The following is a 20,342-nucleotide window of genomic DNA, read 5'->3' on the forward strand; positions in this document are numbered from 1 at the left end:
ATGTGCCAGGCTAGTTGGCAACTAGGCTGTGTGGGGTGACAGGTCTCCCCTGGGGATCAGGGTCACCCCTTCAATTATGCCAACCTGGACCAAGAGCTGCCCACCACCACGCTGCCCACGCTGGGCATTGACTGGCCTCTTGTTCTCCTCTGGCTCAGCAGCCTGCCAGGAGCAGGTGCCTCCTTGCTACACTGAGCGTCCTTTTGCTGCCTACTTCCTGCGCTGGCAGCTCTTCCCTGGGCTGCGGCTCAGCTCCCCAGAGGGGCCCAGTGTTCCTCTCCCCCAGGAGGATACCAGCCAGCACGTTTCGGGGGACTCAATTGGTGGGGGCGTGGGTCTGGCGCTATTTGTGTGTGGCCAGAGACCTGCCAGCGGTATGTGTGTTCATCTGGGGGGGATGTCTGCACGGGTGTGCTTTGGGCAGGCATTGTGTGTGCCTGTATATGTGTGTGTGTGTGTGAGTGAGAGCAGGAGTTTTGTGTCTGCCTGTGTGCATGCACTGGGTGTCTGTCTATGCGTGTGTGCGTCTCTGTGCGTGTAGCATGTGGTGTGGTGTGTGGGCATGTTCTGGGTGTGTCTGCACATGTGCGCAGCTCGTGTCCGGGGGTGCATGGGGCGGGGAGTTGCGGCTGTGCCTGGCTCTCCAAGTCCCGCACTCTGAGTGCTGCATCTCCCTGGACAGTGGGCGTCCACATCTCCAGATGCACTTGCCTTTTGCCGGGAATGGGAGGATGTCTCCAGCAGCTCTTGCTTGGGCCCTCGGAGAGGCTTGATTGTTCCTCTCCAGCCGACAAAGCCCCACGCTGCTGCCGGCTGAGAGCGTTGGCTGTATGGGACCCTGCCCATGAGGGCTGAATTAACCCCACAGCTGGCTCGGCCATGTCCACATGGCATTTGCTGGTCAAACGGGGCCTGTGTGGTGGAAATCTCCCGGCCCTGCCAGTGAACTCACCCTGGCAGGGCTCTGAACACTGGAATGGTCCCCACAAGGAGGCACAAGGCAGTGGAGCAGACACCCTGCAAGCCCCTTCCAGTCAGTTCATGCCAGGAGAGGAGTGTGTGTGAGTTTGATTTGGGCCTGATTCTGATCTCACACTGCCTGCTTTGCCATCCCTCCCGATTTACACTGCTGTGGATAGCAGCAGGAACAGGCCCTTGTGTCTAAGCCGAGAGTAAACGCCTCTGTGGGGGCGTGCTGGTTTGCCATAGGACTGGATCATAACAGCTCTTTGATTGGGCCCGTCAGTCCAAAGTGCTCCACAAATTCCGTGCACACCGCTGGAATGCAGCCACCTTAATAACACGCAGCTGCGTAATTTAGGTCAGGCCGCGAAGGATCCTGTATCCACTGGGACCTTTAGGAATGAGTTGGAGGAGAGGAAACCAAGGAAGTTGGCTGTTAAATGTGTTGATGGGCTCTGAGGCAAAGGGAGTAGCCAGGCCCACAGACTGGATGCATAGCCTGGCTCTGCATACAGAGCTGCACCCGCTGAGCTAACACTTTCACTTAAGGTGTAATCAGCCTGTGGAACTCACTGCAACAGGTTGACGCCGACATCAGGAACTGAGCAAAATTCCAAAAGGCTGTTTATCTGGCTAAGAGGACTATCCAGAGTGACCATTGTTAATGCTAACACACTCCTGCTTTGGGGCTCAAACCAACCTCTAGTGTTTAGAAATCAGGGTGAGACCTACTGTGGGGAGCACATCTGCTCCTGTGGGATCCGACACCTTCCCCTCCAGAGCACCTAGCGCTGGTCCCTAGGAGAGCCAGCAGGCTGGACTAGACTGTCCTCGGCCTGACCCAGTTTCTAGGCTCCCAGGGTGGACACCGGCACTTGGATTTAAACCTGTTTGGCTTTAGTGAGCTCACAAGTGCCAGCTAACCTGATGAAACCGGCTCCAAACCAGTATGGGAGCAAGGCATGGGGGCCTTCTCATCCCAGCTGCCCACTGGGCATGGAGAGTGAATGCATGGGGTGGGGGCACCAGTTTAACTCAAAGGGCTTGTAAAGCACGGCACGGAGCCAGGGCCATCGAGGGGCCTATCAGGCTCGGGGAGAGGAGTGAGCTTAGGGCTGGGGAGGCATCAAGACCGTGGGAGTAGGCAGTAAGACCCTGGGCCCGGAGGGTGCTACCATGGGGCAACAGATTCCAGCTGGGCATGGGTGGGCAAAGGGCTGGAGACTGAGTGGGCCTGCTGTAGGATTTTCTCCTCCCCACGGGTATCACTTCAGTGCTGACGAACAGGGAAGAGCATCAGCAGCTGACCCCTCGGCCCCCCCATGCGGGTCTCCCAGTCGAGTGCCGAGCAGCTCCTGCCCTGCTTAGCTCCAGGGAGCCGCTGAGTGCGCAGCACACGGTGCCACCGGCACAGTCGTGCTCAAGCTAGTGAAAGCCGCTCCATGCCGAATCAGCCGGCCTCCCACACAGGTAGCTCTGCCTCCCCCTCGGCGTGGGGAGATCCCCCTGCCTGATGGATCTCTCTGCCTGATGGAGCCTCTCCCCGGTTCTGTTCTGCTCTCCAGGTGGCTGAAAACCCTGTCATGGCCGCCGAGTTCGCCAGGAGGGTGCAGGCCCTGAAGGACAAAGTGCACTTCAGCTTGGTGCTGTTCTCCTGCCATGTCCGCAAGGTGAGGAGCCTGGCGCAGCAGGGCCCCTGGGGGCCTATGCCCCCCCTCTCCTTCCATGGCCCTGCTCCGTGTGCTGGACACTGCCTGCCTCAGCCCCTCCCGCCTGGGGAGACCCCCTCTCCGCCAGCTCGGGGAATGGCAGGATCCAGCAGGAGTTCTGGGCCCACCTGCAGTCCATGGTGCTGATGGGCCGTTTCCACACACACACACACACACACACACGGACCCCATTCTGCTGGGTCCTCAGCACCCTCATTTCTCCAAGCAGCCGGGGGTGAGAGGAAGGGATCAGGTGTCCGTGACAGTGGAGCACTGAGTGGCTGCTCCTGGGAGGGTAGGAGGGAGCCCCCCTCCCCGGCAGGGTTGGGGCACAGGGGAGCGGGCAGGGAGCTGGGGACCCCTGGGCAAAATCTTGCCTGCAGGCTGGCCTGGCTGCCTGCCTTTTACTCAGGGCCCTGGCTGTGTTTCTCCCCCAGACCCTGGTAACTTTGTCTCCCCCGCCATGCAGATCAACCGCTTTAACAAGAGCAGGGACCGGGCCATTCTCGTCACGGACCAGCACCTCTACAAGCTGAAGCCCAAGAATCAGTACAAGGTGATGCGGACCCTGCCTCTGAGCATGGTGAGTGCCCCGTGAGCTGGGCCAGGGGGTGCCGTAACCCTCAGGGACTGGCCCAGTGCAAAGGGCTGCTCTGACAGCAAGGCCCCTGTCTGCAGAGCGGGGACAGCAGGGCGAGGGTCCCTGATACAGCCCACAGCTGTGCCCTGCCGGGACCCCTGTGGGCCCAAGAGGGGAGCTGAGCCTCCATGACCCACTCAGTCCTGGGGCTCTCTGCCAAGGCTGCCAGCCAGGGGCCAGAGAGTGTCACAGGCGTGGACAGTTGAATGTGGAAACAAGAACAATGGGATCCTTATGTCAGACAAGCAAGGGAGAAGACAGCAGTAGCAGGGGGTGCCCATGGGATCTGCCCCCAAGGAAGGCATGGATGACGCTGGGAGAGCAGAGGGTCTGTTATACCAGCACACAGCTCCTGGGGCGGCTTGAGCCCTCCCATCTCCTCTGGTGGATCATCAGCAGGCTGGGTACCACGGCCAGCAGCCCTGATCAAAGCCAAGTGGGCAGAGCAGAGATGGAGAAGACCAGGCTAAGCTGCTCTGTCCCCCTTCCAGTGCTGGCTGGGGGCAGTAGTGGGATTTCTTGAGAGACTCCTGAACCCCAGTGCAGACAAGCAGGGTAGTTGGGGGCAGCGTTGCTGGAAGTTGATCCAGAAGCAGCTGGAAAATGTCCTTTCATGGGGAAAACCAAGACCTGGGTAATGAGGCAGAATCCCAAATGCCCTTCCCAAGATATTCAGCACAGCATCTCTGAAGGTGCTTTTCTTCAGAGTCCATGTCCCGCCTGGCTGCGATCCCATAACACCCCGGCGCTCTTCTAAGGAGCACTGAACGGAGCAGCAAGCTGAGATGCAGTGACTTGCCCACAGAGCCAGGAACTAAACCCAGGATTCCCAATGCCTCGTCCTCTGCTCTAACCATTAGATGCTGCTCCTTCCCGCAGCCCCCTCTGTGGTGTTACAATGAATAGCACTGTTGGGCAGAGGGCACCATGCTACTACAGCATTAAACCTGGACAGGATGCAGCAGCAACAGGATCACCACCCCAAACGGTCAAAAAACACGAGACAGGCCTCCAACACCTGCCTTGCTCTGCAGCTTGGGGCACGGGTTGCTTGGCAGGATCATCTAGGCATCGCTCACCAAATCAATTCCCTGCCGTCGCAGGGACCTCAGCCCCTCCTCTTTTCTGCATTATCACATGACTCCGGGAGCTGGGGATTTAATAGAAACACCAGGTACCGCAAAGTTAATGATAAAGGCACAAGAGCTGGCAGTGCCAGGGCAGGGAATAGTCTTGAACTTGCAGGGAGACAGATTAGATTGCCTGGGCCTTTTCTATCCTTAACTCCTGTGCCCTGGAGAAAATTCCCCTCTCCGTGGCGCTCCGGGAAAGCAGCTGGTGCCGTACAGGGGGCAGATCTGAGGGGAGATGCCTGGTCTCTGGGCATGATGGACCCCTTGGCACATGGCGGAGGAGAATGTGTGATCTGGTGGGGATGACATCACCTGCCACAGCTCCTCCCGTCAGCCAGTCAGAATACAGAATCATCTCCGTGCTGAACAAACACTAGCCAATTTGCCATCTCATTGGCTGATGTGGCGGCTGGTGTGGGTGGGCTTAGAAAATGAAAGACCAATAGCAATAGACTGCTACCATCCTGCCTTTTGCCCCCGTGGCCATGTGGGGAATTGCACCCTGCACTCTGCCTCAGCGAGGGGGCCTGGCGTGTCACTAACCCGGAGCGTGTTTGTGCTGTAAAGGTGACGGGGGTGAGTGTGACCAGCTGCCAAGACCAGCTGGTGGTGTTTCACACCCAGACCCACGACGACCTGGTCATCTGCTTCCATAAGATGCAGCCGGAAGAGGACAACCGAGTTGGGGAGCTGGTGGGGGTGCTGGTGGATCACTTCAAAACGTGAGTGATGGCATTGGTGCAAGACACAAGAAGGGACGGGGGAAGGGGTCTGGACACAGCTGGGTCTGGGTGTGGATGGGAAAACCCCGGTGGTGCTGATGTTCTTCCCTGGGAGTCAGAGATGAACCCAAGGCTTTGGCATGGCGCTGAGGGAGGTGCTGTCCTGCAGATCGGCTGTAAAGTGGGACCTTGACTGTTTGCGACCATTACAGATCTTGTGGTGTTTTAGGGCTCTGTCCCCCACAAATAATTACATTTCCCTTGAGGTATCATCTGAATGCTATAGTCCAGATTTTCTCTCCTAAACTCTGGTGTAGCTGTTGCTGTGTGCAGTTGAGCAGCTGCTGTTGTCCACCCCAGAGGTGGCAGCATTTCAGCGCTGAGTGGAGTGGCATGACTCCAGTTTTGGGGCGTAGCCCTTGCAGAGGATAACGCAGCTAGGGCAGGGGTTAGTACTTGGCTCAGCCCTGAAGAAGCCTGCAGTTGATGGCAGCTTCCCTTGGAAGAAGGAACTGATCAGTCTGAGCCTCTTCCCGAGCACGAAGGGCCTGCACAAGACAGTGGTGGGTCGGGGGGCTGTTCCTGTGGCATCTTTCTTGATGGGCTGGGTGACAGGAGCTCTGGCCCCACTGGCCCGTTCTGACTCTGGCTCCCCAGACAAAGGCCACCAGACAACTATCAACTGGTCGCTGTCACTAGGCGGCTCGAGGTGACCAGCTGTGGCTAGTGGATCTGAGCCACGCCTACTAATTATCCAGCCATGGTGGCTCAGCGGTTAAGGTGTTGGGCTTGAAATCCACCGGGGCTCCCCCTCAACGCATTCAAACCCTGCTCCCAGTGGGTTGGGTTGTATTATAGAGGCTGTCAGAGGAGAGGATCCCAACAGTCCCTTCCAGCTTTGTAGTCTACGACCCACTCTCAGACACCGGCGGCGCCTGGGATGGATTCAACCCCACAACCGAGAATCGAAAGGCTCCACGGCCCATTACCACCCGTACAAGAGGGAATGTGTCTGCACTGGCAGGGAGAGGAGCGCCGGTCCCTCAGTGCCAATCTGGAGTAGCTCCATTGGCAGGGATGCTGGGCATTGATCCTGGGCAGTGGAGAGCTGAGGATGCTGCTGGCGCTGGTTCCTGGCTGGGGGCAGGCGGGGAGCGTGCAGGCCGAGGGGAAACCAGCTGTGCTGCCGGGAAAGCTCATTCGCAGCCTAATCTCCTAATCAGGCATTGTGTGAAGGCACGCGGGCCCATTGCAGCCTCCAGCTGTCACGGCAGCAAGCCTCAAGGCCAGGGGCAGCTCCCTGCCCACAGGCTCCCATCTGGGGTGGGGGGTTGGGCCGGATTAAGAGTTCTTCCTGACCCTGCTGCTCCCCCCGCCACAGTGATGCACAGCAGGTGCGGGAGCTGGCTGGGAGGGGTCTGAGCCCGGATCCGGGGGCATGAAGCCAGCTCCAGAGCTCCCAGGCTCTGCAGGTTACAGCCAGAGGTGCTAGCGAGCCGTCGCCAAGGCTGTGGGCTGCTCCCCTCCCTGGCTTCCAGGGAACACAAGGGCCCGAGTGGGGTCTCCACAAGCGGGTGTGTTCATGTGGCCGTGCTGCAGAACATCTGGGTGAGGGTGTGCACCGGGGCGGGGACAGAACAGACCTGTCTGAAGCCATGTGTGAGTGGGGGAGGGCAGGGGTGTGTAGGTGTGTACATGCCTGGCGGGGGGGGGGTCGTGAGAGGGAGCTCGCCCCCTTTATGCGGCACACCCCCATCTGAGCTGAGTGAGGAGCCCAGGGGCAGGCAGGTGCTTTGGGTCTGGTTCACCCTTTGCCCAGTACTGGCAGGGCAACGTTCTGTGCCCAGGTCTGTAGCATGGGCGGGGGCCGGGCCGTGGGGCAGAGGCAGGAGAGGGTGCAGCATGCACAGGTGAGGGCAGCAAGGTGCCCGCTGCAGGGCGAGCCTGGTGGACAGAGCACTGCTGACCCCCACAGGGCTGGCTCTGCGCCAGCAGTCTGTGCGGAGCAGCAGGTGCCAGATGGATGTCTGTCTACCGGAGCCCCTGAAGGATTGACCGAGGGAGGAGAGAGGGGTCTGGGGCGAGCCAGCGCCATCTGCTTTTGGCAGCTGCTGGCACAGGTCTGCCCAGACACAGGGAAGAAAAGAGCTGGGGGTAGGGGGGGAGAGGGGGTTGTGCGCTGGTCCCCCCTCTCCCCGGAGCACTGTCACAAAGTGGATTGTAGGGAATTACTGCCCCACACATGGGCCCCCAGATGGTAACGCCCCTCCCGGGGTGGAGCCTTCTTAAAGGGCCAGCGACCGCCCTTTGCGGGGAGATAGACACAGATGGGTCAGAATGACGGATGCTGTTGGACTCGCACGGACGCAGGCAGACTGACGCGGTTGTGCAGCGCAGATCCCCAGCCCGCCCCTGCCCCATTCCCAGAGCACCCAGCCGCTCCCTCTCCTTCCCCGGCTCGGTTGGTGCAGGTTGGGACAGACGTGTTCCCAGGATTGGGCTGCCCTGCCCCGCCGGAAATTAGCTCTTGCCCATCGCACCCCCCCTTACACGCCCTGTAACCCAGACCTTCCTGGAGCTGCTGGCCCAGGAGCTGTGCAGAGGGCCGGGCTGGCACAAGCCAGGCCCTCTGGAACCAGTGGCTTTTCTGGTCCCTTGGTGTGAGTGCCACTGCAGCTTGGCCTCCCTCAGGCCCAGTTGGCCCCATCTAGAGTGACGTGGCATGGCAGGGGAGGGCACCACACATTGGAGAGCGGGCATGAGTCTGCCCCCACAGCAGGGCTGGGAGAAGGGAAAAGTTTCCCTCACTCCACTGCCTCTTGGGTCCCACACGTACATGTGTACACACATGTACACGCACGCACACGCACGCACACAGCTCACTGGCAGCTCGCAGTGAGCCAAGCTGTCATTGGGTGGGTCAAGAGCTCAGCCGGTAACATGCTAACGGAGATCCAGGGGACCCCCGGCCTGGTTTCCATGCTGGAACTGGTGGGGCCTTCACGCAGGAGCTGGCCTCTGGGCAGGGATCTGTGGCCTTGGGGAAGGACAGGCAGGGCTGGGCAGAGCTGGGGGTTCCTCCTGGGAAGCGTTGTGCTCTTGGACCAGCTGGTGGCTGAGGAGCTGGCCATGGTGCTGAAGGGTGGCAGCAGGGAATTGTAGCTGCCTTGGCACAGACTCGTCCCGGGTGTGCCCCACTGGAGCCAGCAGGTCGATGTGGGCCAGAGGGACCAGCAGCGGGGCATGGAAATGTTGCACTGGCCCCGGCTAGCCCATGTACGTGGGGACCACGGCTGGACCATTCCCTGCAGCCCCGCTCTGTCGAAGGTGCTTTTGCCCCTTTGGAGAGCCCATTCCCCAGGCTGAGGTCTCCCTCCCCGGCTTTCCTCCTCTCCAGTCTGAAGTGCCTCTCTCACTCCCCTCTTGCTTGATCCCCCTCCTGCCTGGGGCTTTACAGAATGGATGGACAGATGGAAGGATGACAGGGCACCAGCTTGGAGTTGGGACCATAGACTTGGCCAAATCACTTAATTTACAGCCCTCCATTCCCTCCCTCTTTGTGAACAGCTTTGAGATCCCCAGAAGAAAGGCACCGTGTACATTCTTACCATGGCTGCGCCTAGCTAGCAGTAGGTGGGTTGCCCCTGAACGAAGCATCCTTCCTCCTAATCCCAGTTTGGGGGGAGAATGGCTGGATATTTGCCTTGTCTCCCAAGAAAACGGGATGCTCTGAAGACTGCAGGGGCTAAACCACCCCCTGCCAGTGTGGGGTGAGTGTAGGACTGGGAGCCAGGGTTGTCTGGCTTCTGTCCCCAGCTCTGACACCGATTCCCCTCTGTAGCTTTGGACCAGCTATTTTAATTGCTTGGTGCTTCAGTTTCTCCATCTGTGAAATGGGAATGTAGCTAATTGCTGTTTATAGCATCACTATAGGAGGGGCCTGTTAGACCCTCCAGGCCATGCCCAGGAGCCCCGTGCAGGACTGTGTCCTACAGGACACTCTAGGGTTACGGGTCCCAGGGTTATTCTTCCCTCCAGTCACTTCCACAGTCTGAGCAATCTCAGGGATTTTAGCCACTGGTGCCAGCCCCTAGCGAAGGCACCATGCACACTGGTGTAGCTAACCCCAGAGCGGCACTAGTGCAAGTCACACTCATCGTGTCGACACGAGGGGTTTTCACCAGAGCAGCTACACCACCAGCTTCAGTCCCAGCCCAGCCAAGGCCTCAGTGTTGGCTGAATGTGAAGTATCATTAATGATCTCAGCTCCCGGGGCAGGGAACACTCATTCTACCACAGCCCCTGCCTGGCTGTGTGTGTGTGTGGGGGGGGGGTGTTAGGAAATAACTGTCCATCTGGACTGACATTGCACTAGGCCCCCCCATAGACTGGGGGGGGTGTAGAGACAGATCTTTCCCCAGGCCACAGTATTCCCCTTCCCCCGCCCCGAGAAGGTGGCTGCCCCTTTAAGAGTCCCCACAGCTGCTCCGGGGCTCTCATTTGCATTTCAGTCCTGGCTCTCTTTTGTCCTGTCTTAATAGCTACCTAGCAGCCTTCCCTGCTCAATGCAACATCCTGCCTCACGCTCATGTCTTCTTAACCCAGCGACAGCTGCTGCTCCATTCACTACCCCTCCCCCCCCCCCCGAGACACGGGCACGCACAGAATTGCAGTGTGTCCCATAATAATCCTCGCCGTCGGTATCCAAGTGTCACACAGCCTCCCGTCTCTTTGGATCCCCACTGCAGCTCTCGCTGGAGTTCGCTCCCTCCGCAAGGGCTCCCTCCCTGATGGGCATAATTAGTAATGACCTACTCAGATCTGAAAGCGCTGCTCAAATGAGGGCAGTGTCATTAAACCCATTTTGCAGGTGGGAAATTGAGGCACAGAGGGGCTGTGACTTGCCCAGGGTCATCCAGCAGGCCAGCGGCTAAACCAGGGTTTGACCACAGGTCTCCTAAATCCCAGCCCCATGCTCCAGCCACTACACCACACTCCTTTAGGCCTTCAAGTCCGATGGCAGAACAAGGTCCCTCCAAGCTGGGCATGGCTATCGGGCTGGAAGTTAAAGCTCCCATGGCCCTTTTATTCTGAGTGTTGGAGACAGTGTCAGGACTCCTGGGATCTCTTCCTGGCCCTGCCACTGACTCGCTGTCTGAATGAGCACCGTGCTACTAGCCACCCCATTGACTAGCCACAAGACAAACTCACGTGCCCTCTGCCATGCAGGTGGAGGAAGGCCCTGGCCCTTTGCAGCTGAGTTGGGGTTTGCCCCAGCGCCTTTGGCTCAAAGTGCCCGCTCCCAGCTGTCGTGCAGCATGCTCTGTTGCTTGCTTGTCATCCTCCACCCCAGAGGTGGCTGTATTTCAGCCTCGTTTACCCATCTGTAAAGTGCCTTGGGATGAAAGGGGCTATGGAGACACAAGCTACTACTCCCATTATGTTCTGTTTGTAACTGGTTTCCCTCCCCCACTGCCCCTCACCCAACCCCCTGGTCCCTGGGTGCTCACAGAAAAACAGCCCCAGCAGGGTCCATCACCCGCTCTCCTCGCTGGATGTCTGGGAGACAGAGCACAGGGAATTTGTACCTCCCAGCTCCACCAGATTTATAGCTGGAAAATGCTTGAGCCCTGAGCATCCTCAGCCAGTTTTATTCCAACCCCGAGCCGAGTCATTTAGCCATAAACACCACACTGGGCTTCCAGGCCTGCTGGCTCCCAGAGCACTGCAGGGCCCAAGCCAGCCAGTCCCCTGCAGCTGCACTAGAGCTTGCCAGTTTGCTGGGGGCCTGGACCAGATGTGCCAGCGCCCCAGAAGTTTGCAGAGGGGAGCAAACTCCAGTGTGACGGTAGGGCGCCCGGCTGGGGTGAGGAACTGCAGCCTTCTGTCACTGCGGGGAACCCTGCAAAGCTAGATGGGTCAGAGAAACAGCCCCTTCCAGCGTGCTCTCACCCGTCTCCGTCTCCATGCATCTCCCCACACACTCTGTGACTAGCGCTAGCCCGCTGTAGGTGTCTGCCCCAGGCCGGGCTCCCCTGATCCGCACCCCACAGCAGTGCCGACTCGGGCTGGTCCCAGGCCAGGTCGCCATTACAGACTCCAGCAACCCAGCTGTAAAGCCAAGGCAGGGTCCCCCAGGGAGCAGTGCCCAGCATGGCAGGATCCATAAACTCTGCATGTGGGGAGGTGCGGGGGGTGGCAGTCGGGCGCTAGAGTCCTTGCTGAGATGATTTTGGCCTGGTGGTTGGGAGTCCGTGTAGCTGCTGCCTGAAATGATGAGAACCTTGCTCTGATGAGCTCACTAACCCACCTGCAAACCCCGGCACGCTTTCCCTGGCGCTGCCGGTGTCACAAGCCACCGTCCGGCCCTCAGGTGGCAGAGCATGCTCGCTGCTGTCCTGGCTGGCTGGAGAACACGCGGCGTGTTCCTCTAGCTCAGGGGGTCTCAAACTTCACTGCACCGCAACCCCCTTCTGACAACAAAGTTATTGCATGACCCTGGTGGTCGTGGGCAGAGCCCGAGCCCCGCTGCCCCCAGTGAGGGGAGAGGGGGCCGCAGCCCGAGCCCCGCCACCTTGGATAGGGGTGGAGTTGGGGCTTCACCTTCAGCCCTGGGTGCCCGCAAGTCTAATGCTGGGCCTAGCGACCCCATTCAAATGGGGTCATGACCCACTTCGGAGTCCCAACCCACAATTTGAGAAATGCAGCTCCTCCCATCCGAAGATTGCAGAGCACTGTATGGCCTCCCAGCTAAGCCCCAGTGCACCTCTGTGAGGGCAGGTCTCAGGCTCCCCTTTGAGCAGATGGGGAAACTGAGGCAGGAGCAGCCAAGTGGCTTGCCCAAAGCTCCAGATCATGTTGATAGCAGAGTAGGGAACAGAAGCAAGGGCCCTGTATCCCAGTCCACTGGCTCCCCGTATCTGGCCCTTACCAGCCATCACCTCCTGGCCACACACTCTCTGCTCTACGTGGTGCAGCCCCCACGTGCCGGAGATGTTCCACAGCAAGGCAGGTATTTCCCAGAGGCCATAGGCCATGGGGATCGCTTGCTCACCCAGCACTGCACCCCAGCCCTGTGTTGGCCTTGGGGTCTCCCGGGAGGCCTGAGCCCAGGATTCTCAACCTGGGGTCGTGAACAGGTTTCAGGTTTCCCACCAAGGTGAATGCTGGAGCCTGGTATAGAAACGGCTGAGAAGCACTTTGGGTGCTTGGTGCATCAGGGCTCAGCGGCTTTGCACCCCGCGGGGAAGGGAAGAGGAACCTGTCAGAGCAGAATGTGGCTGCGGCGAGATCCAGCCGGGTGGGCCAGGCTGGCACCCTGCACACTCAGCAGAAGGAGACTAGCTGGTGTCCCACTTTGCAGATGGCTCCAAGCCCAGAGATGGTTGCTAGGTAACTGCAGGAAAGCTCATTAACAGCTGAGACTAACTAATGGGCTGGGGAAGAAAATAGCAGGGAGAGCGGGAAGGTGTCAAGGTGAGAGAGGAGAGGGGAGAACGCCTCGGGCGGCACTGCCAGCTTGGCCCAGTTTTCAGCCTGGCACAGGAGTCTCTCTCCCAGCTTGGCACTGTCACTCATGGGGTGCAGGGAAACGCCACTGGAGACGCAGGAGTAAAGAGGCTTCAGAGGCATAGTAATGGGCACAGCCAGACTGCCCGCGTGGGGCGAGCCAGAGGCTCAGGGCGGAGTCAGGCAGGTCCCAGCCCAGGTTGGCATCGCAGAGGGAAGTTGCTTTGCTGGCAACCTGGCAGCAAGGCCAAGGGCTCACCCAGGAAGCCTGTTCTCCCCTCCCACCTGGTCATGGCATGCACCCCTCCAGGGGTTCAGCCGTTACTGGCTGCAGAGGTGGGGGCTGGTGCCAGGAGCAGCCCCGCCATCAGCACTGGCTGGGAAGAGCCCTGAGAAGCGCCGAGCCTGTCTTCTGCCGTGATGCTGCCAGCTGGAAGGCGGGAGCAGGCAGATAAGGTGTGAGGCACAGGCTGGCTGTTGCAGGGACCGTGTTTCTGTGGCAACTTGGCAGAGCCGGGCATTGCGCCTACTGCCGCTGCACCACTCCTCTGCCATGGGCCCCAGTGTTGGTTCTGGGGCCTGCTCCAGCTCCCACGGAATCACTGGGAGCTTTCAAGGGCAGCAGGATCAGACCTGGCTCTGACCTGTGATGATATCAGCATGGAGCTCTGGGAACAGGAGGCCCCCAGGGCTGGGGGTGGCAGGGAGCCTTCCCTGAGGCTGTGAGTGACCAAGGTGTGGCTCTGGGGACCTGGCTCCTTGGCCCACTTGCATCCAGCTCCAGCCAGCGCTGCACCAAGAGGCTGGAAGGGATTCAGAGAAATGCAACAAACCCGCTCAAGGGACCAAGCTGGATGGGCCAAACCCATGGCAGGTGTAATCCAGAGTTCACCAGGCTGGCGGTGCAGCAGGAGGAGATGATGCTCATTCCTAAGGAAGGAGGGGAAGTGGCTTGATCCAGTGGGGGTAGATCCGGGGAACCGTCGGGAGCCACATTCATGCTGAATCAGGCCAGGCTCTGACGGTCCTGCATTGTCCTCAGGAGATGGTCTGGGTGGACGTACCAGGGGCGTTTCGCTGTCTGGTGCAGACATGTCCCAGACAGGCTCCGGTCTGTGCCCGTTGCGAGCCCTGCCACTCGGCCAGGCTTCTGTCCATCGTGGTGGCGCTCTAGGAGTGCCGCCTGCAGCGCCGGGGCTCCTGGCTGAGCGGTTGCAGGGTGACAGCGGCACGGGCATCACTGCCAAGTGCAGCGATAATGACGCAGTCTGTTCCTGTTCCTGGCCCTGTTCCTGGTCGCTGCTGGGTGGCCACTTTTGATTTCCACACTTGTCGGAGTGTCACTAGCCCTACTGGCAGGAGATGCAGCACCTCCAGTGGTGGAGATTTCTATCACCTCGTCCTGCCTCTGGCGGTGCCAGAACTTCATACCTCTGAGAGAGTTTCTGCCTAACCCCAGCCAGTTAGTGCTTGGCTTGCCCTGAAGCAGGAGGGTTAATATGCCTTGTGATCAGTCTCATTGACGTGTGAATGCTCTTATTACCCATATAAACGGCCAGCCCTTGTATGGGTGCTGCTACATTCTTGGCCTGGAAGGTGTCTTGTGGCAGAGAGTTCCGTAGGACAATGGTGGGTACACAGGAGAGCATCTGGACAGTACAAAGCGCTGTGGTAACAGGATCAGTGACCCCCGGGGGGATCCAGTGAGCCACCCTGTTAGCTGGACTGAGACCCTGCTTATAGCCGCCGAGTAACTTCTGTGGGCTCATTGTAGAAGGCACAGCTCCCGAACTCTTGCAGGTGCGAGAGAGGTGGGCATGGCCTAGAGGGGTCTGCGGTAGAGAGTGTGGGGTCCTGCCGGGAACAGCCAGGCGTGGGGGCAAAGCTCGGGGAGAGATGGTTCTGACCCCTACAAAGGGGCTATGTCTGACTCTGGCTGGCTTCCTCGTGTCAAGGAAAGAAAGGCGATGGGAGACCATACAATGCATAGGAGTCTGCCAGGGGCATTTTGCAGCTATGCCACCATGTGGCGCTGTTGCATGAGAACCCTAAGGCAGTATGCTGTGATCCTATGGGGAGAATGCCCCCACCCCAGTGATTCCTTCCCATAGGCCTTGGAGCTGTAACGTGACTAGTCCATCATGGGCCCCCCCATTGCTGAGGGGTGGTGCCTGCAGGCCAGATGCCTGGCCTGCCACTGGGCTCGTTCCCCTGTGCGTGTGGATTGGTGCCATGGGTGGGGTTCAGGATCTCAGCTCTGATGCTAATCTCTCTGCTAGATATTGATACCTCGGTGGGCATTGGAGCTCAGAGCTGGTGCCCAGGGCCCACTTCCTCAGTGGGAGGTCAGCACCTGGGGCCTGTCCCACCAGTGGAGCCCAGTTTCTCTTCTTTGCCTGGGGCCAGGTCCCCATGCCCTTATCCAGACCATGTCCTCGGCCCCAGGCCCAGCCCTGTCCAGCCTCTGTGGCAATTGCCCTACATCTCTCGGCTCTGGCGAGTGGGGTTCGGACATGGCAACAGGGGCCATGCGTCTGTGCAGTGCTGGCTGGCTGATGCTCGGCATCCTCAGGGCTGCTGACGTCTGTACGCTGAACTCCTGGGCACGGATCAAGGACAGGCATTGGTCAGGTATGGGCACGTCTGTGCCAGGGTGAAGGGCGAATCCCAGCCCCCTGGGCAGAGCGGGCAGGGGCGCGAGGCTCCCTTGTCGCAGATAATCACTTCCACAGGGCAGCTTTGCCCCAGATCTGTCTGGCTTTTATTAATATTTTACTGCAGTGCAAGTGCTGCTGACGCAGACTGAGCCAGAGTGATGATTTATTCCTGGCTGGGCTGTGAGCATGACCCTCCAGCATTTCCAGAGAGCAAGGGGGAAATCACACTGCCCCAGCACTAGGGCTAGCACAGAGAGGGGGCAGCCAGCCTGCATCTCCCCTATTCAGGGGCTGATGTGACCCCCCAGTGTACATGCTGCCCTAGCCACTGTAGGGCTTGTGGCAGGGGGAATTGGCGGGGCAGCCCTGATCAGGCCCACCCCTACCCTGCCCAGAACACCCTCTGTGCCAGTGCACTTCCCCAGGGTCTGATGCCGGCCCTGTGGGGATTGGAGGCAGAGGGCAACCATGCCTCGGGTGCCAAGTGTTGGTAAGGAATCCGTGAGCACAGTCCATACAGAAACAGCCCCCGCACCTGTCCACTCGGCAGCACACACACACACACAGCCCCTGGGAGAGGACATGTGGCCGTCTGCTCCGACGGCACAGATTTCTGCCACAGGAGCTAGAGGAGAGAATCTCCCTCAGCTGCTGCGAGTGGTAAGGCTGTTTTCCCCTTTGTGGGATGGCCTCTAGGGGGCAACAAACGCCTTCCCCCGTCTCTCGCACACACAGACACTTGAGCAGCCCGGCTGCTATCGCAGTCACAGATGCCTAGGGGCACAAGAGGGGGCAAACCCCTCCTCGGTCATCCCTTGGCCAGCAAGCTAGTAGAGGGCACCACTGCTCGCACCCCCCCAGACAAGCCTTGGGACTCTGCTGACAGGAACAGCAGCCCCCAGAGCAAGGGGGTGAGGGTTGTGCTGGCAGACAGGTCAGGCTCAGAGAGGTGGGCACTAGGACTAATGCGTGGAAGAGTGGGGAGACCAGGGTTCAGCTCCTGGCTTAGCCGCACACTCCATACAACAAAGTCACTTAACCTAGCCCGTGCCTCAGTTTCCCCTCTGTAAGATGGGGATCTGAATGCACTACCTTCTGGAGGGATTGTGTGAGGGGCTTGGTTACCATGGTGATGAGGACCTGGAGAGATAGAACAGGTGGCTGGGGAGAGGGTCATGCTCGGGGAGGGATCCACGGGGGGGGGCTTTCAGGTGGGGGAGGGGGTCTCAGAGCTCAGGAAGGGTTCCTGGTAGGCAGGCTGGGGGAGGACAAAAATCCCAGCCTGCTTCACCTCTCAGCTGCTGCAAACCCCCCTGCCAGTCCCCTTCCCCTGGACAAGCACCTCCAGAGCAGCCAAGCTCCAGGAGTCACCCCGAGCCAGCCAGCGGGGCAGCCCGAGGGAGGAGGAGGCGCCAGCCCTGGGCTGGGGGAGGTGGGAACAGTGAAGGCTGGGAGCCAACAGCCAACCACACTGGCGGGCTGCCCTTGCCTCTGTTATTGCTCAGTCCCTTGCAGAGGCGCAGGAGATGGAGAGGAGAAAAGGTCGGTGTCTGCTGGCTCCGGGTGCAGCCCGGTTCCTTAGTGTCTGCTGGCTGGAGACAGCTCTGCGGCTTCACAGACCCTGGCCTCAGCCGCCCACTGCTGCTGTCTGCAGCCTCCGTGGGCCACCCCCCACACCTGGGCATTCGCTCTGATCCCTGGATCACCAGTTACCTCCCCACGGAGTGAATCTGCAGGCCAAAGCTGGGCCTCTGTGAGAGACTGGGCCGAGGGGGCTGTGACGCAGCAGGGAGTGGGGAGTGTTGACCTGGGAATGTGGCGGGGGAGTTTCACTGGGGATAGAGTAGCAGCCGTGTTAGTCTGTATTCGCAAAAAGAAAAGGAGTACTTGTGGCACCTTAGAGACTAACAAATTTATTAGAGCATAAGCTTTTGTGAGCTACACGTAATGCATCCGATGAAGTGAGCTGTAGCTCACGAAAGCTTATGCTCTAATAAATTTGTTAGTCTCTAAGGTGCCACAAGTACTCCTTTTCTTTTCACTGGGGATAGGAGACCTGAGAGCCTGTAACCTGAGCCAGGAGGGGGAGGGGGGAGGGGGAGGTAACACCTCTGCCTGGGAAGCTGGACAAAGGCTGCAGGAGGGAGCCTGCTGGGGGCAGTTTTGATTTCAGTTTTGGGCTGGGTGGTGGAACGCAGGGAACCCCAGGGCTGGGGTCTAAGCTCCCTGCCCCCCAGAAGGACTTGACTGAGGGGTCCTGGTTGTACCCCCAAGCTCTCTTTTAGACTGTGTTCCTATTGTCCAATAAACCTTCTGTTTTACTGGCTGGCTGAGAGTCACAGTGAATCCCAGGAAGAGGGGTGCAGGCCCCGGACTCCCCCTCACTCCGTGACAACTGGTGGTAGCGTTGGGATCTACTGCACCCCGTGAACGGCGCTTCCTGCAGTAAGTGACCGGGGAGCAGTAAAATGAAGGGGGATTGGTGGGGACCAGGCGTGCTGAAGATTCAGAGAGAGACGGTTTCAGGGGGCGGTTAACCCCTGGGAGTGTGTGACCAGAGAGAAGGACTTTTGCAGTAGCAGGGTCCCCCGGGGGATTGCAGCGAGCAGTCCCAGGGGTGGAGGAGTCTGCAGCTCGACCCTGGCAAAGAGGTGGTGACCTCAAGAAGGACTGGCACCCTAGGGGTTCTTCCTGGAAACCGTGGAAAGCTGCCCAGGCCTGCGAGTGGCCAGCAGGGAGATGTATGCTAAATGCCTTAAGAGCGACCTGGTGGAGCTGTGCAGGCAGAGGGGGCTGCGCATTGGGAGGTCCACCAAGGAACAGCTGATTGCCCAGCTGAAGGAGAAGGATCGCTTGGATGACCTGATCCCTGTCCCTGAGGGAAGTCGCCCGGTGGATGCAGCGTGGACCCTGGGGCCTGACTGGGCTGGGAGGGGTTACTGCTGCCGAGGACATCCCAAGACCCTTCCTACCTATGCCTAGGGGAGGGGTTAAGGGAAGCCCAGCGAATACCGAGGACACCCCGTGACCCCAGCAGCCAGCAGGGGATCCTCCTGGCGGAGCTCCCCATCCATGGAGCGGAGGCAGCTGGAATGGGAGAGGGAGATGAAAATGATGGAGCTGGAGGATCATGAAAAGCAACGTCCGCATGAGCGGGAGGAGAAGGAGAGGCAACGTCATCATGAGCTGGAGTTGGCCAGGCTGAGGAGCAGTGGGGCCCCGGCTGCGGTGAGTGAGGGGGGACCCAAATCTGCAAGGAGCTTTAATAAGTGCTTCCTGGCCCAGCGTAAGGAGGGGGAGGACATAGATAGCTTCCTGATGGCCTTTGAGAATGCCTGCAAGATACACTACATTGACCCTGCAGACAGGCTCCAGTTTCTCGTCCCCTTACTGGACCCCAAAGCCGTGGAGGTGTACAGCCGAATGAAAGGGGCGGAGGCAGGGGACTACGAACTGTTCAAAAAGGCCCTGCTCCGTGAGTTTGGGCTGACCCCCAAGATGTACCAGAAAAGGTTCTGGAGTCAGCGTAAAACGCCTGAGGTCACATACCTACAACTGCTCAACCGAATGCAGGGATATGCCCGCAAGTGGACAGCTGGGGCCCAAGCTAAAGAGGACCTGCTTGACGTAATTGTACTGGAGCAATTGTATGAACAGTGCCCTTCCGACCTGAGGCTATGGTTGGTGGACAAAAAGCTAGAGAACCCACAGCATGCAGGGCAGCTGGCCAACGAGTTTGTGAACAGTTGGTCAGGTGGTAGCAGGGAGGAGACCCAAAAGAACAGGCCCCCCACGATGCAGAGAGAGAGTCACCATGGGACCTCCGAGGGGGGAAATATGGAGAACCCCCTCCCAAGGGGAACGCATGGCATCAGAATCATCCGACCCGCTCGAGGAGACCAATGTGACCGAGCTGCTATCACTGTGGCCAGAGAGGCCACATACGGACCCAGTGCCCCAGGTCAGGGACAGACTGAGCAGACACAACCTACCCAGGGTTAACTGGGGAGGGACCCAGCTGGACGAGGGGCAGATGGCCCAGGCAAGGGGGGCTGCCAGCTTACCACCTGCTCAGCTGGGAAGAGTACCCCAGGCCAGCTCCTCCAAAGGGCTGGATGCTCTGGACTCAGGATTCTCGGTTTACAGGGTGGGCGCGGGGCTGTCCCTCCGGAGAGAGTGCCTTGTTTCCCTGGAGGTGGATGGGAGGAAGGTCAATGAATACTGGGATACGGGCGTGGAGGTGACACTGGCCCGGCCCGAGGTGGTGGCCCCAGATCGAGTGGTGCCCAACACCTACCTGACCCTGACGGGAGTGGGCAGCACCCCATTCAAGGTGCCCATGGCAAGGGTACACCTGAAATGGGGGGCCAAGGAGGGGACCAAGGATGTGTGCACCACCATTTGCCCACTGAGGTTTTGATGGGGGGGGACCTAGAGGACTGGCCAAGCAATCCCCAGAACACCCTGGTTGTGACCCGTAGCCAGAGCCGGCGAGGGGCACTGCACCCCGACCTCGGGGAGGGTACCACACCGGAGGTGCAGGACCCTACCCTGGTGGGGAGGGAGCGCCAAGGGGCATGGCTCAGAGAGGCTGTGGCCTCAGACCCGGCCAATGAGAGGGAACCAGGCTCCATCCCTTCCCCAGCCGCTGAGTTCCAGACCGAGTTGCAGAAAGATCCTTCCTTGCGGAAGCTCAGGGACCTGGCCGACCTCAGTGTGGTACAGACCATGAGGAGAGGTTGCCAGGAGAGGTTCCTGTGGGAGGAGGGGTTCCTGTACCGAGAATGGGCTCCCCCAGGGGAAGTGGAGTCCTGTGGGATCAGGAGGCAGCTGGTGGTCCCCCAGAAGTATCGCCGCAAGCTACTGTACCTGGCCCATGACATTCCCCTCTCAGGGCACCAGGGAATCCGGTGCACCCGGCAGAGGCTGCTACAGAACTTTTACGGGCCTGGGGTCTTTACCACTGTCCGGCAGTATTGCCGATCCTGTGACCCCTGTCAGAGGGTGGG

At 59.5% G+C, this 20,342-nt stretch overlaps 1 protein-coding gene across 2 annotated transcripts in view; it reads left to right on the top strand.

Annotated features, from left to right (window-relative positions):
• MYO1G (myosin IG) overlaps nucleotides 1-20,342 on the top strand; it is a 90,656-nt gene that overhangs the window by 58,047 nt on the left and 12,267 nt on the right. Inside the window, exons 25-27 of one of the 2 annotated variants that reach the window (XM_043509790.1) lie at nucleotides 2,529-2,633; nucleotides 3,142-3,255; nucleotides 4,347-4,987. In XM_043509790.1, coding sequence (XP_043365725.1) covers nucleotides 2,529-2,633; nucleotides 3,142-3,255; nucleotides 4,347-4,751 — 624 coding nt within the window. In that variant the 3' untranslated portion in view covers nucleotides 4,752-4,987. Of the gene's footprint in view, nucleotides 1-2,528; nucleotides 2,634-3,141; nucleotides 3,256-4,346; nucleotides 4,988-5,012; nucleotides 5,168-20,342 lie in introns of those variants that run through there. The other variant, XM_038391891.2, reaches the window with a different exon arrangement.

Source organism: Dermochelys coriacea, chromosome 2 (genome assembly GCF_009764565.3).
Source record: "Dermochelys coriacea isolate rDerCor1 chromosome 2, rDerCor1.pri.v4, whole genome shotgun sequence".
NCBI classification, from domain to species: domain Eukaryota; kingdom Metazoa; phylum Chordata; order Testudines; family Dermochelyidae; genus Dermochelys; species Dermochelys coriacea.